The sequence below is a fragment of the Myotis lucifugus genome, unplaced genomic scaffold (genome assembly GCF_000147115.1).
Source record: "Myotis lucifugus unplaced genomic scaffold, Myoluc2.0 scaffold_93, whole genome shotgun sequence".
In the NCBI taxonomy this organism is placed as follows: Eukaryota; Metazoa; Chordata; class Mammalia; order Chiroptera; family Vespertilionidae; genus Myotis; species Myotis lucifugus.
Genome location: NW_005871141.1, coordinates 2,421,053 through 2,446,910, shown reverse-complemented (window position 1 = coordinate 2,446,910; position 25,858 = coordinate 2,421,053). Strand labels below are relative to the sequence as shown.

General features: G+C 41.3%; 1 protein-coding gene across 1 annotated transcript in view; it reads right to left on the bottom strand.

Moving 5' to 3' along the window:
• Positions 1-480: 480 nt before the first annotated feature.
• The window catches only part of DSC2 (desmocollin 2), a 38,803-nt gene continuing 13,425 nt past the window's right edge, over positions 481-25,858 (bottom strand). Inside the window, exons 4-18 of the mRNA XM_014458300.2 lie at positions 22,266-22,350; positions 21,209-21,408; positions 20,188-20,307; positions 17,256-17,411; positions 15,850-15,994; positions 14,462-14,628; positions 10,430-10,564; positions 10,017-10,202; positions 7,312-7,568; positions 7,047-7,189; positions 6,216-6,443; positions 4,526-4,762; positions 4,047-4,171; positions 2,160-2,411; positions 481-1,501 (exon numbers count right to left, since the gene is read on the bottom strand). Of these exons, the coding sequence (XP_014313786.1) occupies positions 1,304-1,501; positions 2,160-2,411; positions 4,047-4,171; positions 4,526-4,762; positions 6,216-6,443; positions 7,047-7,189; positions 7,312-7,568; positions 10,017-10,202; positions 10,430-10,564; positions 14,462-14,628; positions 15,850-15,994; positions 17,256-17,411; positions 20,188-20,307; positions 21,209-21,408; positions 22,266-22,350 (2,634 nt within the window). The 3' untranslated portion in view covers positions 481-1,303. The remainder of the gene's footprint in view (positions 1,502-2,159; positions 2,412-4,046; positions 4,172-4,525; positions 4,763-6,215; positions 6,444-7,046; positions 7,190-7,311; positions 7,569-10,016; positions 10,203-10,429; positions 10,565-14,461; positions 14,629-15,849; positions 15,995-17,255; positions 17,412-20,187; positions 20,308-21,208; positions 21,409-22,265; positions 22,351-25,858) is intronic.

Sequence of the window (25,858 nt, the reverse complement as noted above, 5' to 3'; positions counted from 1 at the left end):
GTTCTATAATTTCAAAGGCAACATTAAAGATTCTTTGTTGAGGAGATAATGAAGTAATCACCAAGATGTTTGAAACAATAAAGTCAATATCACATTGATTTCAAGGAAAACTCAGAATGCATACCTTCACATAAAACAGAAACAGAATAACTCACTTTACAAGAGAATAAAAAAGAGCTAGCTTTAAAAATATATTAAATTCTCCAACCCAAGTCAGAATTTAAAAAAAAAAAGGAGAGAAAGAGAGAGAGAAATGGAAAGGAGAGGAGGAGAGGGAGAGAAAGAGGAAGGAGGGGAGGAGGAAGGAGGAGAGAAACGAGGAAACGAGGGTGGGGGGGTGAGAGAGAGAGAGGCCCAAACTTTGCAAGAATAAAAATACATTCTTTTTTTAAAATATATTTTATTGACATTTTACAGAGAGGAAGGGAGAGGGATAGAGAGTTAGAAACATCGATGAGAGAGAAACATCGATCAGCTGCCTCCTACACACCCCCTACTGGGGATGTGCCTGCAACCAAGGTACATGCCCTTGACCGGAATCGAACCTGGGACCTTTCAGTCTGCTAAAAATACATTCTTAAAGCACTTTTTAAACCTAACTTTTGCTGACAAGGCGGGAAACAGAGGCAACATAGACTCAGTGCAAGATTTCCTACAGAATACAACCTAGAAACTCAACTCCACCAAAATGGAACAGTTATAACAGTCAACGCCTGGTTGGGAATCTCCCTTTGCATTTTGAAGAAAGGTCTTGTTGTAAGAATAAAAAACATCAATAATGCAGTAAACAGTATATATATATACACTTTAGAGTGGTTAGGAGTACACCAGTCTTCAAGCACCACACAAACAATTAAGTAGGTAACAGGAGGTGACGTTAAAGCAAGGTCTCCACAACGTTTCTACTAGGCAATACTTTAAGTAGCCTACGATACAGACTTACATTAATCATTTTTATTGCACTGTAAACTGGCTGTTGTCATTATACCAAAATGTAAACAATAACGCAGACTTCCTTAATCTTTCTATTTCTGTGTGTCTCTTGGAGTGGAAGACAAGTAACTGAAAACTATGTGAAGCGCTGAGAAATGTGTGCACTCACTCACAGCATTTCTCCCTCACTGTGCGTTTCCCGACAGACATTCCATCAGAACAAAAGGGTAGCCCCAACTCAAGCATAGTGTCCTCTATTGGAAACAAGAACAAAAAACCCAACCCTGGTCTTTAATTTAATAAAAATAAAAAATAAAAAGAAAGAAAAGGCGATAAAGCCACTGGCTTTGGTAGACTTATCGGGATGCACTCATCTCTTCACGCATGCTTCTGCCAGTGTCCTAAATTTGGGCTCCAAGTGATCCAAAAAGTCCAGGCGGTCGTCTTCCTGCCGTTCGCTGCAGCAGCCCACAGAGCCGGCCGCCGAGCCCTGGCCCTCGTAGCTGTAGGTGAGGACGTAGTCCTGGGCGTGCTCGTGACCGTCATCCTGATTGCACAGCTGCACTTTCTGCCAAGGGGGGAACACAACGCCTTTTATTATTAGCATCTTCAACACCAAGACTGACCCACATAAAAAAATGGCTTTGATTTACCTTCGATTGTTTAATTTTTAATCAGAGTGTGTCCTCTAATGGATTCCTACGTATAAGAAATGCACATGATTGGTCTGTATCATAAATCACACTGTACATTCATGACAGAGCATGTTTCTAAAAGCCACCCACGGGGCACGAGGATACAAGTGCTCACTTCAAGTGATCATCACCTTCCCTTTAAAAATTATGGCTGAAGGGAAATGCATCCCGTAAGCTGATCCCAAACGGATGCTTGCGCAGATCTTTGCAGAGAGGCCTGGTGGCCGTGCTGGCTGGGATCGTCTGATACGACACTTTTGATGCCCAAGCCACGATTTCCCAAGGGGAAATATACACACAACACCATGAGGAAGACAATTTAAATATCTCACATTATCTCGGGACGAACTAAAAGCCAAACAACATGTGAGGCAAAGATCCGCCTGGCAGAACTAAATCAAAATGAAGGAAAACAGCTTTCCACTTAGTAGACTAATCATTAAAAAATGGACTCAATTAGGCCATTCAATTGCAATCATTCAGACAGCTGGGGAGAAACCAATAGGCGTGCAGGCCGCTCAGGGAACGCACCTCGCCGAGGCGGGGCTGGGTGAAGCTGCGCCACTCGGAGTAGGTGTATCTGCCGCGGTCCACCTCCACGGGTCCTGCCCCGCAGGGCTCCCGCGTGTGCTGCCCGCCGCCCCGGCACGAGTCCAAGGTCTGGTGTCCTTTCACCAACTCGATGGTCTCCTGCCCCGCGTGGATCACTCCGGATCCCACGGTGCCACAGGCCCCGGCGCCCGCGCTGCCCACCGTGTGGGTGGTGAAGCCGTTGGCGGAATACTGCAACAGAACAGCTGGCGTCAGGGACCCACAGAGGAGAACAAGGAGAAGGAGAAGAACACAGCATGCAGATAATCTCTGTGCTAGAAGGTGAGCTCTGAGGGCAGGAGCCGAGCCTGCCTGGGCAACCCTGAGGTTCCAGCTATGGTAACCCAGGCTCACGTAGTGTCCCAGGCAAGCCGCAGACGCAGGTGTGGAGTGGCCTGGACCTGAGACAAATCGGAACGCTGACTGTGTACCCTGTCCTTAGAGACTTCCCACAAGACTGCCCAGCTCCATCTGTCAAAACCCTCCAGCGCCGCCCGCCTCGCCACCAGGATTCCAGGACTATTGTCTCACATGGGCTTACCCTGCTTAGTCTAAAGCCACTCCCTCCACCTGACTAGGGGAAACAGAGGTGAGGACCAGTATTTTTATTCAGTGTCAAAGCTGGTTCCCCTTCAACTAAAACAAGAATAATAGAAATAAAGTGGCCATAAAAGAGTAGCTGTGGCCTGGGCACGTGTGGGAGGATATCATTGGATGTGTCTCTCTTACATGCATGTTTCTCTCTCTCTCTCTCTCTCTCTCTCTCCCCCTCCCTTCCACTCTCTCTAAAAATCAATGGAAAGTATCCTCGTGTGAGGATTCACAACAACAACAAGAATTTTAGCTGCAATAATGAATCTTGGCAATTTAAATAAATAAAAATACATCAGCAGGGACAAGAAGGCTCCCAGAGCTTGCCGCTGATGTGCTGTGTTGTGTTGTCAGAGAGAACCTGAGTTTCATTTTTCCCCACCTTCCTAGATGCCAACACCCCTTTGTTTTCTAAATCTCTCCAGCTCTCATCATCGATTATGCCTTTTGCAGGGAATGTACTTGTTCCTTGTGGACATGTTAGGCGAGACATCAAACCTGGGGCCATGGAGTCACTCGCTGGCCTCGCTGTTTCATATATGAGACCCGAGACTCCTTTCCAACCCACATTGGAGCCAGAAAGACTCCACTAAAGTCCTTCTCACGCTGATCAAAGCTTATAGTCAGTTTAGTGCTGCTGCCAAAAAATAAAATTAAAATAATTATGCTAATGATCTGTAATTAATTGAAACCTTTTTACAACACAAACAGCAGTTTCAATATATATATGTATATATAAAGGTGAAATCATGAAACATTTGAAATAGAAAATAATGCTGACAGGCTCAAGGATTTTTACTATTAAGTAACACTGTATGGCTACATTGAAATGCCATCTATTGCCGTGGGCATCAATGACATTTTATATGTTCCATGGGACTGATGACATTTATATATAGCAAGTTACCCGATTTCAAAAGAAATTTGTTCAGAAAAAGATGATGATAGCTGGTTAGGCCAATTTACCCTTTGCATTTATTTAGAAAAGACAGTCCTGGCTGGTGTGGCTCAGTGGGTTGGGAACCTCCATCCAGTGCACTGAAAGGTTGCCAGTTGGATACCCGGTCAGGGCACACACCAGGGTTGCAGGCCCGATCCCCAGTGCGGGGCGGGCAGGAGGCAAATGATCAATGCGCTCTCACATGGGTGTTTCTCTCTCTCTCCCTCTCCCTTTCTCTCTCTCTAAAAATCAATTAAAATATTTAAATTAAAAAAAAAAAAAGACAAACTACTTACCACTTTGTCATCGCCAGGAGCCTCAGTGTTGGACACAATGAGGTTCTGCTGGGTTACATCATCAGGAAAGGCTTTGGGCGTTTTGGCCGCCCCAGCTGTCCCACAGACTAAGGTGAAGAGGATGCCTAGGGGAGGAGAGAGATTCCCTGAGTTTAACATCAAACAGCGGGAGGAGTGGATTTCTGACGACTACCACAAAGGCAGCTTTCCAGAAAACGCATTCCTGATAGCTTGTATCAGAGTACAGAACAGACACCCTCAGCAGACATGGCCCAGAGGCACGCCGCATGCTGAGTTCCTGTGTTAAATTTTGTTTACGCTGAGATAACAGAATGCACTTTCATTTGTACATTAAATATGTGTGTTAAATAGGCATCCAGCTATATCCAAGTGAACAGCTATAGGTAACAGTGCTGCTCTCAGAATGTGTCTGGAAAGTTATTTTAAAGGCTCTTATTTGAGTGCAAGAAGGGACTCACAAAATAGCAAGGCTATGCCCAACAGGATGGCGAGGATGGCCCACTTTCCAAGTCTGAACTCCCCGGTGCCGGTCCTGGGAACTCCACGGAACGTGCAGTCGTTTTCGGTAATGCAGTCACACATGATGACATTTAAGGGAGTGGTGTGTGACAGGCCGTGTCTATCTGTAACTCTGACACGGACTGTATATGGGCCAAACGGAAGGTCATTTTGATTGGAAAGACGTGCTGCTGTATCTGGAAAAAAAAAAATAATAAAACCAAGCGTCATAGAATGTCATCGATTTCTCCAGAGCATAATTAACTATGACAGGATAGTCCTCAAATTTCCCTACAAATGAATATTCCTGATGGGCACAGCTGTTACAAGATGGTAAATGTGAATGGACCAAATGGTTCTCATCTATAGCCGTTGCAAACATATTGCATATAAATGTTTGTCTCTGTTGCCCCTTTAAAAAGATCTTCTGGTTTTTGTAATAATATTTATCTGTCACGAATAAAGTCTTCCTCTCCTAACTAGTAAACTTGTTAAGAGATTGGTTTTTATCACAGCTTTGACAAATCCTATATAATAAAAGGCTAATATGCAAATCGACAAAAGGGCAGAACGATTGGTTGCTATGACATGCACTGACCACCAGGGGGCAGACGCTCAATGCAGGAGCTGCTTCCTGGTGGTCAGTGCACTCCCACAGGGGGAGTGCTGCTCAGCCAGAAGCCCTGAGTCCGGCTCATGGCTGGCGAGTGCAGCGACAGTGCCAGGAGCCTGTCCCAACTCCGCGGCAGTTGGACATCCCCTGAGGGCTCCCAGACTGCGAGAGGGCGCAGGCCGGGCTGAGGGACCCCCCAGTGCACAAATTTCGTGCACCGGGCCTCTAGTTTACTATAAGCATTCAGGGTATAATTCCTTTTATACACGATTGTAGGCACAGGGCCTTGACTTGCCACTATGGCTTCTATACGACCTTACTTTTCTTCCTCCATTCTGTTTTCTCTCTCCCTTTATTCACGCCCTTTCTTCTTTTAATTTGCCACCATGAGAAGCTGAGGAGTCATTGTTGAGAGCACGGGACTGACAATCTTTCCAGGGCATTTTAAACACAAACCCCATTCAGCTCTATTGGTCTGGAGTTGTGAAAGGGGGAGCAGAGGGAGACAGAGCATCCTGGCCCTGGGGCGGGGCAGTCAGGAGATGGAGAAGCTGCTGACAAGATAAGAGCTGACAGAGGGGGTGATACCACGGGGTATGGAGAAGGTCCCTTTTACTTTCACCATCTTGTCAGCAGAGATATGATTGTGCTTCAAGTCAGAAGTACAGACCAGGAGCCACGTTCGGGGAGAACCCCAAGTAGAAAACAATATTGATGGCCCAGACCCACCCTATGGGTGTGTGGATGTGGAGCAAGAATGAAAATGAGAATTCACGTTAACACCGACGGAAACCTGCCTGTTTCATTGGTGGTTCCCACTTCTATCTCAACAAGAAAGAAGTAGGTCAGGGTGGCCGGAGGATGAACAGGATAACGGGCGGGCGTCAAATATATTAGGATGGGGGAGGAGATCAGACTGGATGGCACACCAGAAACATATAATGTTACCCCAAGAAACTTAATTTCAAACATTAAAAAGGAAAACAGATTTTAGACACGCTCATGTTGAAAAGGACCAGATGTTTCGACATCCATACCATTGATCTTTGTCAGCGCCCACACTCTCTGTGCGTCTGCATCAGAATCCTCCTCCAAACTGAATTGGAAGGGTGGGCCATTCACAGGGTCATCCGGATCAAAAGCCACGATCGCCGTGGAGGACATGGTGGGTTTGCAGATGATCGCCGTCTTTTTGAGTATCACTGGGCCATTATCATTCACATCTTCAAGGATGATGCCCAGTGTCCCAGTACATGTTCTTCCAACTAGGAAATTGGACATAAAAATACAATATTTAATGTTTTGAGTTTTCACTAGGAAATTATGCATTAACATTTTTATTTAAATATTTATTGGGCACCTTTCAAATGGTTTGCACAGACAATCACTGCTATTGAGATTTGTCATTCATCGTTCACTGAACAGCTACAATAGACACAGAAACTTCTATGGACGTGAGTTTTGATTAATCTTTAAAAGGAGGACGGAAGAGAATACGAACAAGGACTTTTGAAAAATATTTTCTCATTTTACTGTGGGGCAATAAGTATGTTCTCTCTATAATGAATTTTCCTGCCAAAATATTTTAAGAGATATGACTACATAACTTGAAGCTAATTTTACTTGTCATTTTCTCAATATTTAATGGATACTTAACTTTTAAAAGTCATTAAAGTTCCAAGCATTTCTGTGACTGTTATTTTATCCTGACATCTAAAACTGAGGGTGCTATTCGAAAGCAGACAGGAGTTAATAAGTTACAGCAAATGTCTCGATGACTCGAAATGTCACCTGGGGAGAAATACACCTGAGAATGTACACCGCTGGCTTGGAAATGTCCGCGGCTGGTTTAAAAGCTGAGTCCTTACCTTTGTCTGTTGCAAGGATGGTAACGTTATAGACACCATTCCTGATGGACTCGGCCTCTCTATCCAAGTTTCTAAAAGTTGTAATTGATCCCGTGTTTTCATCAACCGTGATCCACCCTTTTGGATCATTTATTTTCTTATACCTGCCAAGAAGGAATTAAAATAACAGAATGTACCATGAGCCCCATTACAATCCTGGTGCCAAAATACTAAATCATAAATGTAAAAACCATGGTGAATTTGGAGCTCATGGAATTCTAAACACCTGATGTCGCTGCTGCTCTGTGTGTCTGGGTTGTACGCTTTGTATCCGGGGCTCTTCGTATTCACGGGCGCGTTCTCTTTAATCCGCACCGTCTGCACCGGAGGGCTACACTCGGGGCCCTCGTCCTGGTTTTTCACGTTAACAGTGACGGTGGCCGTGCTCATGGCTGATCTTGAAGTCGTTTCTCTATAATACGGGGCTTCGTTAACCACGCCGATCTGCAGGGTCAGCTGCTGTCTTTCTTCATAATTGAGCGGCTGCAAAAGCAAGTGTGTTGAAAATCAGGCCGAGACACTGAATGCTGGGCCATGCCAACCGGTGCGCATCACTCCTTACGTTTGGAAACGTGGCAGCGCCCTGCTGGGAATCGCCAGGAGAACATTAAACACGCACTCAGAAATGAGGTGGTGGTGGGAGGAGGGCTCCTTCACCTGACTCAGTGTCGGGGGAAACCAGCAAAACAGACAAAACCAAACGAACAAAAACCCTGCTCCCCAGCTGCAGACGTAACACCAGGGACATCATAGCTCCTGACACCAATGTCAGGACGTAGTCAATGGAAGTGCTTCAGGTTAGCACTTGAGACATTCCTGTAGGACAGTGATGGCGAACCTATGACACGCGTGTCAGAGGTGACACACGAACTCATTTTTTTGGTTGATTTTTCTTTGTTAAATGGCATTTAAATATATAAAATAAATATCAAAAATATAAGTCTTTGTTTTACTATGGTTGCAAAGATCAAAAAATTTCTCTATGTGACACGGCACCAGAGTTAAGTTAGGGTTTTTCAAAATGCTGACACGCCGAGCTCAAAAGGTCCAGACACTAACCAACAGCTCTTTACTACTCCTTTAATTTCGGGACAGCTCCTGGGGGGAATAAAATGATCTGAACCTGGTTTGAGGTAGAAAACATGGGTCAAATTTTATAAAACACTAGAGGCCCTGTGTATGAATTCGTGCACAAGTGGGGTCCCTTGAACTGGCTGGTGATCAGGGCGATCGGGCTGTCTCACCCAGTTTCAATGGGGGCCAATGGAGGCCAGCCGGCCAGGGAGGGAGGGACCAAGGGAGGTTGGCTGGCCGGAGGGACCGAGGGAGGCTGGCTGGCCCGCTGGGGAGGGCCCCAGGGTGTGTCTGGCCTATCTTGCTCAGTCCTGATGGGCCTGACCCCAGCAGCAAGCTAACCTACCAGTTGGAGCATCTGCCCCCTGGTGGTCAGTACACATCACAGTGACCAGTGGAATGGTTGGACATCAGCATATTAGCTTTTATTATATAGGATTTTTAAAAAGAGAAAAAACATGAAAACAGAAGGAAAGCTTTTAGACATTACACTTTGCTTTTTTATCTTTTCTCATCCTAATTATTTTCCAAAACACTGGCAGTACGAAGTTGAATGGAGGGTTCTTATTTTGCCTGATGTGTAGTTGTAATGAGAATGGGTGAGACCATTTCCTACAGGACAGAAATGTGTCAGGCCTTAGACTTCACAGAAATACATTCCCTTCTTAGATACCAAGGATTAGGGCAGGGGTTGTTGGGTGAAGAAAGAGACAAGATTTAAAGGACATTTCGTTGCTGTTTTGAAACCAAGAAAACCCACTCACTGACTGCGGATAATTGTCATCACTGTGAGAAAAATGCATTCATCATTTTTGATCCATGCTCCCCGTGACTATGTACAAAAGGGAAACCCCACAGAACTGCACTGAATGGTGTTCTAGTTAATGAGGCAGCAGGTATCAGCCTATGACTCTGTCTTAAGCCGAAGAGGCTCAGATCACTGTATGCGCTCACTCTGGCCCTGGAATGAGCGGCGAGTTCTACGGAGTTGCTGTAGAATAGCATTCAAAAGAAGGTGTACAAGTATTTACATGTTTGAACGGCCAGGAAACTAAGGATGAGGTGTACGCGGGAAGCTCTCCAAGCAGCCTTCCTGTGGGTGTGACCAGGAGCAGCTGGTCACCTGGGAAAGTCAGTAAGTGGAGGCTCCTGCCCCAGCCACAGAGCGATGGGCTGGGCACGCCTGGCCCTGTCCCCTGGCATCACAGCTGTATGAGGTTTTCAATTGTTAAGAGACAATGGTTACACCGTGGAAACCATTATCATATTATTTGAATACATTTATATCTATTTTTAAATCATGACTTCCCATAAGGTTCCTCACGCTAGTCATTTTTAATTAATTTATGAAAATAGGGTTGCTTCTGAAATTTAAAGTGCCACTTACGGGCTATTGAATCAATTGGCCAAAAGGTACAAATTTCCAGTTATAAAGTAAATATGTTGTGGGAATGTCATGTACAGCATGGTGGTTAGAGTTAATAATCCTGTACTGCATATTTGAAAGTAGCTAGGAGCGTGGATCTTGAAAGTCCTCATCACAAGAAAAATATCTTGTATGTGTGGTGGCAGATACTAACTTGACTGTATTGTGGTTATCATTTTGCAATACATACAAGTATCAGGTTGTATACCTGAAACTGAAATAATGTTATGTCAATTATACCTCCATTTAAAGAAAAAGGCTCCCAAAATGATATATCTATCCCATTATGTATGAAGAACATAGCATTTACATTTTCCTATATACCTATATTATTCCTACATTTACCAAAATTCCTTTCTTTTCATTAACTCTACTATACTAATCTATAATATCATAAGCTACAAACAACTAATTTACTAATTTATTCTTACCTTAACCACACACAGCACCCCTTCATTGGTTTTGGGATCTGTTACAATTTTAAAATGTCCATTTTCATTGCCCTTTAAAATGGTATAATTAGCTCTCCAATTAGCGGTATTAATTAAATCCTTATCCTCAACGCTGACACGTAAGATTTCCACATCCACTGTATTTTCTTCCACCGATGCCACATACTAAAATAATAAAAACAAAACAAATGAATTAGTAACTCACAAAAACAGAACACCACGTGATGGAAGCCTGCTCCTTCTCATTTCCCAAGTTCTATGTTTCCATGATCTTAAACTCCAACTCCATGGGGGGTCCCTCATTTGGAACCACGGGACACGGATGGAGATGGGCATCGTTAGCAATGAACACCGGGTGGCACATCTTTCTCCTACTAAGACCATGTACTCACAGAAGGGCGCGTGAAGGTCGGCAAGTGGTCATTCACGTCTTCAATGCAAATGATGCAGGTCGCGGTCGTCTGCAAGCCAAAATGTTGGCCATTCATGTCCTGCACTTTTATTTTCAGCTGGTATTTATCAAGTACCTGGAAAGAAAGAATTCAATTGCCGAGTGAAAGCAGCATTATCAATGAAGTCTTATTTTCCACTTTACAATTTTCCCCGCATTAAAAATTTAAGAGGGGCCCTGTTCAAGTTCATAGCTTTCAAATGCTGGCAGAAGAATAATATCCTTCCACTAATAATTTTCAATTAATTTATGAAAACAGAGTAGTTTCTCAATTTTCAAGTGCTACTCGTAGATGGTGGAATCAATTGGTTTTAAATTTACTCAATGGAAAGAAAAGTAGTCCTAGTACATTTAACATTGCCTAGTAATCAATCAATCAAAATCTTTATCTCCCGCCCAAAGCACATTTTTGTATCTATGTTCAAAAACAGATAACAGTGACTCATGCCAGATGACGTGAATATCATTCTGTAAAAAAGAGAGATTTTAAGCATTTACATTTAAAAATTTACATTGATAAAAAGATCATTAAATTAGCATGAAAACAAGGGTCGGGGCTATGTCATTTTTTATCTCCAAGGAAAATAGAATCTGGCTCTTAGGAATCTCCATTCATCAGAGATTGCAGAAAGCTTACCACTAGTTAAAAATGTGTTTCTCCTTGTGATGGTTTTATTTATCATAAGTAATTGAGGTATAGATTATAAACACTGAGAATAATGCCTCCGGACTGAACATGAGGAAACTTGGGTTCTATTCCCAACCCCAAAAGAACAATGGTAATCGCAGGCAGTTGAAAAATTCTCCTTACCTAGGTTTCCTCTTTTATAAAACAACTAGAGGCGCGGTGCACAAAATTCATGCATGGGTAGGGTCCCTAGGCCTGGCAGGCGATCAGGGCAATCAGGGCCTTCCGGCTGCCAGCCGGGGCCTTCCTTTACTCTGTGCCACCCCCTGGTGGTCAGCACATGTCACAGGAAGTGGTCGAAATCACAGACTCCCGGTCGAACTCCAGAGGGGACAATTTGCATATTAGGCATATATATATATAAAATAATACATAATTCCTACATAATTTCCCTCTTTTCACAAGACAAACATAATATGTGAAAAACCATCCTAACCTTCTATTTAGGATATTCACCTTCTTCCCTTAATTCCATCACCTCTTAAACTTCCTTGTCTTCATTCATTTCCTTAGAAACTAAAATTTCTCTCAATCTCTATGCTTTTCATACATAATTTTTTCTGATTTACTTTTCTCTCATAACCAATCACATATGTTGACTTGAAAAGTAACAGCCTTATTGTATTAAAAATTTTAAAAACCTCATTCTAGTATACTTTCAGGAGGAAATATACATTTTATTTGCAGTGAACTAAGACTTATTGGAAATAACCAATTGGTTGACAAGAGAAGACATGTAGTTTTATGGGCCTAAATATTAAACTTGTGATGTCCTCCAATGGAAGGACAACTCTGGTGTTCAAAGGGCTTCAAGAGTTGAAGGTAGCAGATGGAAACCAGAATCCTGAAGCCTGAAATGGCTCCAGAGCCTCTTGATAAAACCGCCCAAGACTCTCTAGTCTTCAGCTGATTTTGTCAGAAGAATCTATTCAAGTGACTGATTTATAATCTGCTTTTCCTGATACATAAATTCCATGAAGAACCTGCATACTAGGTAGAGCTGTAACACTAATTCATTCATTTATTCAGGAGATGATATTGTATTCTTCACTGGCACATACTCACAATAAAAATAAATGAATTTATAAATAATAAGATAAATAAGTGCCAATTTCATTTGGGAATTTCTTTGTGGATGTGGTGAAAAAAATGATTAATTTATTAAATTGTGGTCCACAGTGCATGTGAAGAAATAGGCAGCATGAATGGAGCACTTCTGCTGAATAACACAGTTGAGCTGAACTAGCTGTTGTTGTTGTGTTTATAAGATACCATCTTTATATGAAAGACATCGATGGTTATTCAGATTAGTACATTTTGTCAAACATAAAGTTTGACACTTTAAGGGGAAAAAACTATTTGTTACCAATAATAAATTGGAGTGTTTAAACAAAACAGAATTCTAGGAAATTTTTATCAATCACTGTGATATTAATGCAAGTGAGGAGGTGATTTCTCAACATTGTTTAATGACATGTGTCACTATTTGGGAGATCTGCATAACTTAGTGAGCCAATATGAAGAATGCGTGGTGTTACAAAATCATACGTGGTTAAACTACCCACACATAGTACAGACAGACCAATGGGCTTTAAGGTTACCATGTATGGAAGTTCATTGATAAGGCTTCAGAGGGCACTTTGCAAAAAAACAATATGACCACTTGTCAAGTGTTGGTGTAGTATCAAAGATTAATATCCACAATGACCTGAAATTACCATTAAAATACTCTGCTCCTGTCTAACTTCGTATCATGTTGGATTTTCTTTGTTTACTTTAGCTAATACTGCATATTATAACAGACTGAATGCAGAAGACATGGGAACCCATCTGTCTTATGTAAAGCCAAATATACAGAGATTTGGAAAACTCAATAATAATGTCACTATTCTCACTAAATTATTTATTATTTTGGAAAATAATTACTTTTTAATAAAAATGTTATTTATGTTAACATGTAACACATCTACTATTATTTTAACTGGGTAATTAAATATATATTTTACATTTTTATCAGTTTTAAATGCTAATGGTTAAATACTGATAAATATAACCCACATAAACAAAATATCTTTGGAATCTTCAAAAATACTTAAGAGTGTAAAGGGATCTTGAGATCAGAAAATTTGAAGACCACTGCTCTATTCTATGAGGGATAGAGAGAAGAGGAGAAAATGAATTTGATATGAAGTTTTAGAAATCAAAGGATTACCTGAAAAACATATACTAGTAATACTATATTTTAAGATTAAGGATTATAAATGTAGTGAGTTGGCCAGATAAAGTGTCTAAGAATTCAGCTGACTATGTGCTTGGTGGAGGAGATAGTTGAATAACCAAGTGAATAAGTTACTAAACTATGACGGTTGACAATTACAGTGGAAATGGACAGAATATAAAAGAAAAATAATTTTGGAGGTAATATCAACATGCTTTGGAAAGTGATTTTGATCAAGGGGAAAAGAGATTTCAAATACAATTTGGAGAATATGAATTCAAGGCCATAATAGAAAAATTATTAATAGGACAAGAATGTATTGATGGCATTCTGACTAGAAGACATGGGAAGGAGAGCATGTTTAGAAGGAAAGAGGCGCTGGACTGTAGATGTGCTGCATTGCTGGTACCTGCGAAACATGCCAATAAAGATTTCCGGGAGACAATTGAAAATGGCCAGCCAGATAGTAGAGAGATATAGACTTTCTTTTAAGCTATGCAAGTAGAAGAATGCAAATGAGCTTGCTGAGGAAGACATGATACAAACAGAAAAGGGAACAATTTTGTATTTCCAAATTTCTACACATTTCCAAAAGTTCCACTTTTCATGTGTGATATTTGTTTTTAATACTACAAATATTTATAGGAGGAAATTCGATTTTATAAAACACAATTAGAGAACACATTAGAGCAGCGGTTCTCAACCTGTGGGTCGCGACCCCTTTGGCGGTCGAACGACCCTTTCACAGGGGTTGCCTAAGACCATCCTGCATATCAGATGTTTACATGACGATTCATAACAGTAGCAACATTACAGTTATGAAGTAGCAACGAAAATAATTTTATGGTTGGGTCACAACATGAGGAGCTGTATTTAAAGGGCCAGAAGGTTGAGAACCACTGCATTAGAGATTCAAAATCAGTGCACTGCAAAGTTAATGATCCCCATTAACATATTTAAAATGCTAATTTTTGGAAAACTGGATTCATAACATTTCAAAAACACATGGACTACAGGTGCTGTTAACCAACAACATGGCAAACGATTTTCGTGACTATCGGTGTTACCTCTCTGTCTAGCTGGGACGTCGTGGTGGTAATCACACCTGTGGTCGGATTCATGAAGAACAGGGTGGGGGACGCGGGCAGCTGCTGCAGGATGGAGTACTTGAGCTGCGTGTGCAGCGTGCCCGGCTCATCCTTGTCAGTCGCACACACCTGTCCCACGGTGGAGCCTACATAGTGAAAAATCCCCTTTAACTTCCAAAGCTTTTACATTTTCAACTTTCCCTTTAAATATATATTTTTTATTGATTTCAGGGTGGAAGGGAGAGAGAGATAGAAACATCAATGATGAGAGAGAACCATTGATTGGCTGCCTGCTGCACGCCCCCACACTGGGGTCGAAGCCTGCAACCCAGGCGTGTGTCCTGACTGGGAATCAAACTGTGACCTCCTGGTTCATAGGTCAATGCTCAACCACTGAACCACACCAGCTGGGCTCAACTTTCCCTTTATATCATTCCTTTCCACCTACTTCAAAAATGCTTTGGAACACTTACATATCAGAGTAATAATCGTTTCTATTATAATATAATAATAGTTTTCGGATTTCTAGATGAAGCATCCCCTCCTTTTCAGTATCCCAGCGGCCTAACCTTTTGGAATTCAGCGACCATATCCATATTTACTGCGTTTGGTGTATAACTTTATAAATGTTGATAATATTCCTTCATGGCCTTTGTATTTCTAGACTAAAGAGTTCTAATTATTCTTTCACCTTTTTCTATTTGTAAGCTTGTACTTAAATTGATCATATGGGTCCGTTTTCTCTGAAAATTCTTGGTTTGGTTGGATCTTTCTAGAGGAAGACTCAAAGACTGCATTCTTCCAGCTAAAATGGTCCATTCCCACAAGATGAGAAAACATCTCTATTATTATCAATGACCTTTATGATTATGCCCAGAATAGTGTCAATCATTTAATCACTACAGAACATCAGTAGATCTCTTCAAGGCTAAGATTTCAGTTGCTCAAAGGCTTATTTTTTTTTTTTAGTACATTCTCTTAAAAGGACTTCTTTTATCTCACACATTCTTCTTCAAGCTAATCTGTCCCCTATCCTTTCTGATTCCACATCTTCCCTGGTAATGTTAGTTACACAGGACGGCAAAGTAACGTTTATTGAGTCATTAACCTTCATGACAAACCTGTATATTGATACTCGCTGTTACAGACAAGGAAACTGAGACTTGTCAACATTTTAGCAATTGCCCAGGGTCACAGCACGCAGCGAGCTAGTGAGAGGCAGAGAGAAATCGCACCCAGAGCGGCCTGATGAGAAGTCCCTCTTCCCTACCAGTAGGACATGCTGCCTCCCAACGGCAGAGGAAAACTGAACTTTGGAATTGACAACACCAAGTTGGCAAACACTGTTAAAGCGGGTGGGCACTCACCAACTCTGGAATGTTCCGCAATTGTAAATATGTAAGTTGAATTTGTAAAAATTGGGTAGTTATCATTTTCATCCTCAATCCTGATGAGCAGGGGAAGTGGGAATTCTGGGTGATAGCCATCTGGAGTTGCTGCGAAGGCCACTATCTGTGAAGAGAGTGAAAGAAGAAAAACAAAAGTAATCCATCAAAATGCGGTTCACGCTAGTGTCGGCTTTAAGGTGTACACTGTTCCACACTGCAGTGTGAGGTTTACCACCTGTTACTGTATTTGGACGTGGACATGCCCTGAATGCCACAGAAGGTGGTTGATTTCATGATGTAGTCCAGCACTTTATGTTTAAATTTGTCTAATGTAATAACAGATAACTCTGGTTTCCTCACTACTGCTGTACGAGAGTGTAATGGTTTTTATTATTATTTTCCCAAAACAGCCTTAAGGATGATTATGTTTTGTTTTGTTTGAAAGTTTCAGGTGCATTAATGTTAAATACAATTTTCTGGATTTTTTTTTAACTTTGGATCTTTAGGACTCCAAATTTCCCATGTGCCATTAACTCAGATATTGTCTTATTTTCTACTAATTTCGGTTTTAGGCATATGGATGGTTATACTTAGAAAACTGTCTTCATATAAACTTTCTGATTTAAAAAAGGGGGAGTGCAAAATAGAACAAATGAGTGGCTGTAAGTTGTGTGGAGAATACAATCTATTTCTTTTGATTTCGTAACATGAATTTTAATCCCAGTTCTTCTCAGAACAACTATCATAGAAAGAACAGAAAACACAGGTGTTTAGAAGGCCATGCTGTAGCAATTCTATCCCTAAATATTTTACTTCAAAGTATAAATGCCTGTGCAGTTAATTTGGTCTACTGGTGAATAATGAATCAACAATAGATGTAAGCTAATTAAAATTGATTTAAGCTAATGACCAGGTCCTGTTGGAAACTCAATACATTAGGTTATATTCTTACATTATTACCTCTCATTCCTCCAAGGGAAGTTACCCAGATGATGAAACAACTGAATAATCTGTCTGCGGTCCTTACTTGCTCACCACAAGTTAATTTTCTCCCATGCAAAGGTACGGGGCCTAACTCTAAACCTCACTTACCTCCCATCTCTCTCTCTACCATAAAGAGGCTCACAGAGTTTTTTTGTCAACTAAATCACTGTTTTTGAAGTGGCACTCCTTTTTCTTTTGGAAAAACAAACAACAAAAACAGTAAAACTACGACACCAAGAACTTTCTAAGAGAATCAATGAAATTACTTTTGCCTCAAGCCAAGTCTGCGCTATCAGAAGCCTCGATGATAAACTCAGAAAACAGAAAAGGGGAAATGAATAGGGAAACACAATAGCCAAGTTTACTCGTTACTGAAACAATATGTACACGCTAGACTTTACCTCAAAAGAGGGATACTGCTCACGATCTACGGGACCAGTACAGAACAGGTTTCCAGTGTTCCTCTCGACATAAAATAAATTCAGGGGTGCTTGGTCGACTCCAGGCCCGCTTATAGAATAGTAGACAGTGTAGTTTTGTGCTGCATCGGATTCGATCTAGAAGGTAGATATTATATACGTGAGACAAAATTTTATTTCAGCAAAACTTTCATCTATATCAGTGATGGCGAACCTTTTGAGCTCGGCGTGTCAGCATTTTGAAAAACCCTAACTTAACTCTGGTGCCGTGTCACATATAGAAATTTTTTGATATTTGCAACCATAGTAACACAAAGATTTATATTTTTGATATTTATTTTATATATTTAAATGCCATTTAACAGAGAAAAATCAACCAAAAAAATGAGTGTCACCTCTGACATGCGTGTCATAGGTTCGCCATCACTGATCTATATCTTATATAATAAAGAGGGAATATGCTAATTGACCACCACGCCCTCACAAACGGCGGTGCCCACAGCCACAAGATGGCAGCGCCCAGTCCCCTCAGCCCCGCTGGGGGCCTCGGGTCCTCCTGCACCCCCCACTGACTGAGGCTCAGGCAAGCAGGGCTGGCCGAGGTGCAGGCAAGCCTCGGATGGAGGCTGTCCAGCTGCCCAGGGCTGGCCAGAGGCTCAGGTAACCAGGGCTGGCCGAGGCGTGTGCTGCCGGCAGTGGCAGCAGAAGAGGTGTGATGGGGCGTCGCCTTCCCCTGATCACTGGGTTACCTCCTGCCCCTGAGGGCTCCCGGACTGTGAGAGGGGGCAGGCCAGGCTGAGGGACCCCCCTCCAGTGCATGAATTTTCATGCACCGGGCCTCTAGTATTTATATAATCACTATATCATTACTAACTGCCCTCTATTTATCATTATGTATGTATGAATGAAAAGCAAGAGAGAATAAGGACATCTGATAATTGAGAAATTTCAAGAGCAAAGCATGAAGAGAATAATGTAGTAGAATCTTTTCTAGAATAACTAAGGAAAACATGGATCGAACATCTACGACTTTGCCTGTCTTAGAAAACAAAGTATTCTGAGCATGAAAAATTATCCTGCTGTTTTTCCTTGTTGTTGTTAATCCTCACCTGGGGATATTTTTTCCATTTATTTTTAGAGACAGTGGAGGGGGGGGCGTTGGGTGAGAAAGAGAGAGAGAGAGAGAGAAAGAGAGAGAGAGAAAGAGAGACAGAGAGAGAGAGAAACACTGATGTGAAAAAGACAGGTCAATTGGTTGCCTTCTGCACGCACCCAGACCAGGGCTAGGGCTTGAGCCTGCAACTAAGGTATGTGCTCTTGACCAGGAATCGAACCCACGACCCTTTGGTCCACAGGCTGATGCTCTCACCACTGAGGGGTTGGCAAAAGTAGGTTTACAGTTGTAATACAACTAAATAAAACAATCATTATAAATAATAATACAAGAATAAACACTGTTTCACATGCTCACAACTGTAAACCTACATTTGCCCACCCCATATGATATAATATTTGAGATGAAGTATTCTGCCTGGATGGCAAAAACTTGGAAAATGCTCTCCTGAATTAGAGCTTGTTATCTGTCAGCATCTGCTTTATTACAGGAGCTGAGTTTATGTGTTTTGGGCGGGGGATCATGAGACTAAAAATGGCATCATATCTTGGCAAGGGTAATAGTCTGGTGCTTGATTCAAAAGCAAGTTTTTCCCAAGCTGTGTTCAACCTCTTGGTAAGATCTTGACGATACACTGGGCGGATGAGCACAACTGCTTTCCAGCCATTTCTTTCTCAGCTTTATTTGCTGGTGTCTCAGCCGCATGAAGTCTGTGGGTGGGATGTAAAGGAGGATTCTCTCTCACCGTTTCAAGGACTGAGGAAAAGACACCCAAGTCATGGACCGAACGGTGGTGGCCACGGGTAGTGGGAGAAGGCAAAGAGAGCTGCTAAGGTTTCCCCTAAACGTTTGAGAGAGAGAGAGGGGGGGGAGAGAGAGAGAGAGAAGAGAGAGAGAGAGAATGTGGATCCAGTTGATGGAAGCAGTGGACCTGAGAGAGAGAGAGAGAGAGAGAGAGAGAGACAGAGAGAGAGAGAGAGAATGTGGATCCAGTTGATGGAAGCAGTGGACCTGAGAGAGAGAGAGAGAGAGAGAGAGAGAGAGAATGTGGATCCAGTTGATGGAAGCAGTGGACCTGAGAGAGAGAGAGAGAGAGAGGGGAGAGAGAGAGAATGTGGATCCAGTTGATGGAAGCAGTGGACCTGGGGATACGCAATAGGAAGGTGTATGTGTCTCTTTCCTTCACAGCATTTGGCCTTTTCTCAACAAGCAGTTTTCATCCTTTTTTTAGGGGAGATGTTTGGGAGTTTTCTAGACCATACCCAGGCTCTGTGATTCCCTTGTTGATAGGAAAATTCATTAAGAAACCATGTGTTTGAAAGTCTTAAATGGGCTTTACAGTTTTATTAATGGCCCTTGCATGACTAAAACTGCAAAAAGTACATGTAGGTATAAAGACATATTTATACCCATATATTTATTTATTTTTTTATTTATTTTTTTTATATATACTTTATTGATTTTTTACAGAGAGGAAGGGAGAGAGATAGAGAGTTAGAAACATCGATGAGAGAGAAACATCGACCAGCTGCCTCCTGCACATCCCCCACTGGGGATGTGCCCGCAACCCAGGTACATGCCCTTGACCGGAATCGAACCTGGGACCCTTCAGTCCGCAGGCCGACGCTCTATCCACTGAGCCAAACCGGTTTCGGCGATACCCATATATTTAAACATATGCCATACATACCCATTCATTCATATATTCATACACCACTATGCTTTAAAAACTCACTGTTTAAATAAAAAAAAAATGGCGGAAACCATAGCCCTTCCCAGTGGAAAGAAAGTAGACTCTACCTGTTGAAGGAAAAGTGGAAAAGGACCCAAGGAGTTCTCCATCATGGAGCAGGGAATGGGAGCCCATCTTCTCTTGGCGCGTCTTAGAACTTTTTCTTTGGGATGACTTTGCTGTAGTGCCTCAATTTAGAAAAAAAAAATAAAAATAAAGTCAGTGACCATTTTATCCTCAAGCATTAGAACGTCGATGCATCTTTCTGCTCTCATGGGGATTAGCTGGGAGGTGTATGAACGGGTTGTGCTTGAAAATAAAGCTAAACATCAACACTGCAAAATGATAATGAAGAAACAACACAGCGATCCTCTTGCGAAAATAACTTGATGGGCATATGGAAGGAAGAGAGATGAAATTGTAAGCCCAGAAGCAAAACTGAAAAAAAATTTACTCTCATCACACTGCCATGCAAAAACATGGAAGGAGAGATATGCAAAGAAAATGAGTAGACCATGCGTCCTTCTGAGTTGAGTGTAAGCATCTTCCACTCACCAACAACTGGGAGGAGTCGGGGAACCCAGAGAGAGATCTGTCAGAACGAGGAGAGAAACGTGGTGAACCCTCCAACTGCTGCAGTGAGTAACGGCCAATGGCTGAACAGAAGGCACTGTGACCTTGGGTGCCACAATGTCCTAAGCATAGGTCAGGTCAAACCACAACCCAAGACAGCCATCTACTTTCTAACACTAAAATCATGCTGTCTAAGGGACCGCGAGGCCTCCAGATACAGTTTCAAAACCTGTTTTTAAAAATCGATTCTACAGTAAAGATAAAAAGTGCTCCTTCGTGTCCAATCTCAAGCTCCTATGCTGTAGCTCAGCTCAAGTTCTTTGATGTCCCAAATTACACCCTCTCATTAACCCATGTTGCACAATCCTTGTCCATTTGAATACTGATACATTGCATCATGGGTTCCATCCTTCTTCAAGCTAAACTATCCCGTAGCTTTTCTGACTGTACTTTTTCCTGGTAATGTTAGTTACCCTGAAGGAAATCCCTCATCCACTTCATTTTGTAGTTTGGTACCTTTGTTTGATGCTCCAAAAGGACATGCATTTTCTTTTCCTCGTGGTTCTCAGAGTTGGAAAGTGAGATGGTAAAATGTCTCTTCTCGGAGGAAAAAAGAACAGCGTTTGTTGTATAGACTGAACCATCTTCTAAAACTTGGAAATCAGCATCACTTGAATGAATTAGATTTGCGGACTTCAAGCACTCCCGCAGGTTCACTGCAAAAAAGTGTGCACAGCAACCATTTGTAAGGTAAAACATACCAATATATGGTTTTAGCAGTAAATGTATGCCTGGGGGCGGGGTGGGGGGGGCGCAAAAACTTAAAATTAGCTACATTGACACTTGTAAATTTTTTGTTTTTTAAAAAAATATAAAACTCTGGTTAATTAAGTTGTGCTAAACACTTCTAACACATATACTATCCCCTCTTAAAGAGAGACATTTGTCTTGATATTAAACCCCATTGTTTGAATATTTAAACTAATACCCAAAAGTTTTTCTTTATTACAGGAAATTAGTATATTTGAAGTAAGTAGAATCTAGACAATTAAAATTGGCAGTTATTGAATTAAGATATTATTGAACTCTTTATGTCTATTATTAAATAGTCATCATATTCTGTGTTCTCATTGGTCTGATTTTTTTTCTTATACGGTTGAGTTATGTAAAAAATTAATTACTGCAAAAACAGTATGTGAAAATCAATGTCAATAAGGTGCCAAAATGTTTTAGGACAAAAATCCAAAAACAATACCATTAAATTTAGAAAATAGTTTCAATACGATTTCTCAATTTCACAGAAACATGTTAAAACATATACCATATCCTTCAATTAATGCAAATATTAATAATTTTTATTACTTAAAGTAAACATTTTATCTATTTCATATAATCATGTTTTTAAATAAAAAAACAATATTCCTTTCATTGGAATGATACCATAAGCATTATAAATGATAATGTGCTATATTAGTTCTAACTCTTAGTTCCAATACAGTTATTCCTCTGAAAGTTACACTCATTTTACAAGATTGTACAAATTAGGATTTTACCTATTTTGGCAGTTTCTTACCTCTACCAACAAATTTCTCAGCATCCAGTTTGGAGGGAACATGTAGTGTCACTGTTTTGCAGGCATCACAGGCACATATTAAGATCTAAAAATCAATTCAACATTATGAATTAAAAATACTTCTAATGTATACATATATATGTATGTGTGTGTTTATATAAATTATAAATTTGTACAATTATAAATCAGTTTATATAGTTAACAAAATAAGATAATAATGACATGGGAGTAAAAAATCAGAAAAACTGTATCAGGGGTAAGAAGAAAACAATAGACAGAGTCCTGGCTCGCTCCCTCACAGAGGATGTAAACTCAGAGAATCCCTCCCCTCTTGGGCTTTGTCTCCTATTCCATAAAATAAAGTTAGTGATAATTTCCCAAACTCAGTAGGTGTATTGAGGAACCAAAGACAACCTATGCCAGAAAGCACCGAAAACTATTAGGAAGGCAGCACAGGTGTGTAAATAGGAAAGAGAAACAAAAACAAATTTAATGAGCCAGCAAAACGTTTCAATTAATTGCCAATTGCCTAAATGAGCGATGGTACCAAATCAGTAGCAGCCTAAACAAGACCCTGGTGCTTCTAAAGAGCAGCACTGACTCACTGCCCTGGGGTGATGCGGACCGTTTCCATGTAAAACGCCCCACAGGAGCGAGCATGTAACTTTGAAATACAAACTTATTTTGAAGGCCCATCTTCTCATAAATGAGAGTCAATGTCATTTTAGAAAATATTTTACTTAAATTTTTTTTATGAGTTAGTGATTTATGGTGAACCAGCCAATTCCAATACAATATATATATTAGAACACACTGCAATTTAATGCCATTTTCTCTGAAATTTTACAATGGATGCTTCTGAAAAATGCACAATTTTTCTTCTATAGTTTGACCAAATGCAAGATAAGAAAAAGTAACATTTACATCATTACTTACAAAGTCTATACACATAAATTAAAGCCAGCAAAATTTGAATAAAAATTTTTTACTTCTGCCCAGCAGGCGTGGCTCAGTGGTTGAGCAGTGACCTATGAACCAGGAGGTTACAGTTCAATTTCTGGTCAGGGCACATGCCTGGGTGGAGGGCTCCATCCCCAGTAAGGGGCATGCAGGAGGCAGCCAATTAATGACTCTCTCTTATCCTCGATGTTTCTATCTCTCACTCCCTCTCCTTTCCTCTCTGAAATCAATAAAAATATATTTTTAAAAAAATTAATTTTACTTCCAACACACATTGAAGAATCTTTATCTAATTTTAATTACATGTGAAGAATCAGGTAACACAGAATTATATTTCACTTGGAAATTGGGGACAGACACAATGAAGAGAGTGTGGGAAGTGGAAATTAAAATATGGGAGGAACTGTCCAGGCTGCACAGTCCAGAGAGAACAGGAGTGGAGTCAGATGACTGAGGATTCCAGCTCAAGGTGATTGCAAGCAAGCATGCACTTACTCATTCAGCCAACATTCAGGGGTTGCTTACGAGCTGCCAGGCAGTGTTCAAAGGCTACAGCAATGAACAAAGCAAAGTCCTTAACCTCATGGAGATAACGTCATAACGAGACTCAAAAAGTTAATACACAAATGCTCAAAGGTCACATGACGCCAAGAGATACACGTTACGAGAAAAACAAGACACGGAGAGTGACAGAGGGAAGACCAGAAGCTTGAATGAAATGAGGAAGCGAACCAACCAGTTCACCAATGGAAGAGTCTTCCGGGGGACAAATCAGAGTGAATGTCCTGGAAGGGAACTTTGTGTGTGTGTGTGTGTGTGTTTTGTTTTTTTTAAAATATATTTTATTGATTTTTTACAGAGAGGAAGGGAGAGAGATAGTTAGAAACATCGATCAGCTGCCTCCTGCACATCTACTGGGGATGTGCCCACAACCCAGGTACATGCCCTTGACCGGAATCGAACCTGGGACCTTTCAGTCCGCAGGCTGACGCTCTATCCACTGAGCCAAACCGGTTTCGGCAAGAGGAACTTGTGTTTTTTGGGAACAAAACAGAGGCCCTCATAGCAGAGCACAATGAGGGCCTCATTTCCAATAAAGGCAGACAGGAGGTGATATTAAAGAGACAGTCAGGGGCACATCACACAGGGTCTACAAGGCTCCACGAAGGAGTGCAGACTTTACTCTGAGTGCAGAGAGGAGCAGCATCAGGTTCAGGAGCTGCAGAGGCATATCTGGCAAGCATTTACATGAACTCATTCTTCATTTGCATAGAATCATTCTGGTGACTATGTGACAATAGGCTATAGAGAAGCAAAGATGGAAGCAAGGAGACCAGTTTGGAAGCTATAGTACAGCGGTTCTCAACCTGTGGGTCGAGACCCCTTTGGGGGTCGAACGACCCTTTCACAGGGGTCGCCTAAGACCATTGGAAAACACATATATAATTACATATTGTTTTTGTGATTAATCACTATGCTTTAATTATGTCCAATTTGTAACAATGAAAATACAGCCTGCATATCAGATATTTACATGACAATTCATAACAGTAGCAAAATTACAGTTATGAAGTAGCAATGAAAATAATATTCTGGTTGGGGGTCACCACAACACGAGGAACTGTATTAAAGGGTCGAGGCCTTAGGGAGGTTGAGAACCACTGCTATAGTAGGAATCTAAGAGAGGAAGGATGGTGACCTGGACTGCGTAAAAACCGGGGAGAAGGAAAGAATGAATGAAGACAATACTTTGGATACGTGTCCCATACATCCATTGATTCATGCATTCAACAAATATTCATGAATGTCTCCTATGTGTCAGACACCGAGAAGTAAACATGATCCTCACAAAACACTCGGCTCAGGGGTGAAGCATGTTTGCAATTTCAGCAAAGGAGGGTAAGTGCTGTAACAGGGAGCACAGGTGCCATGGGATATGGGAGAGTGGGAAACTAGCCCCTGTAAGAGCCAGATGATGTCACCTGAAGAGTGGCTGCACTGCTATCCGTGTCAAGAAGGAGCAGAGCTTATATGTTCCAAGCGGAGGAATGGCGTATGTAGAGGCTCGGAGACGACACAGACCTGAACATGAAAATCTGGAAGAGCTGATGCATATAGCACGAGAGGAACAGAAGTTTAAAATGTATTCAGACAAGCAGGTGTGGGCAGATTCTGAATAGCATTAACAAGGCACATGGATCTTATTTCTTACGGAGAATCAGACAAAGACTGGTTTTAAGCAGGTAAATTACAGGAGAACCTTTCCACTTGAATAAGTAAGTCTGACCTGTGTGAAGAATGGATCCGGAAAACAATTTTCATTTCCAATAAAGGCAGCCAGGGCATTCAGACAAACCCCCATGCCAAACATGAAAATGATGGGTACGTTGTTTTGTAGCATCTGAAAGCATCTAGCAAGGAATCGCTAGGCAAAAATAGGTTAAAGGAAGGACACAGAGTAGTAACTAGAAATGACTTCTGATCTGAAAAGATTTGACTATTTTTTTGAATTCCCTGGAAAAGAGTGAAATCAAAACATGGGTCCACCTTCGATCTAAGACAAGTGTCACCCACGTTAACCTGGGACCAAACATAAAGCCTTCATCGTAGGGGTGAGCTGGAGGTACGCTGGC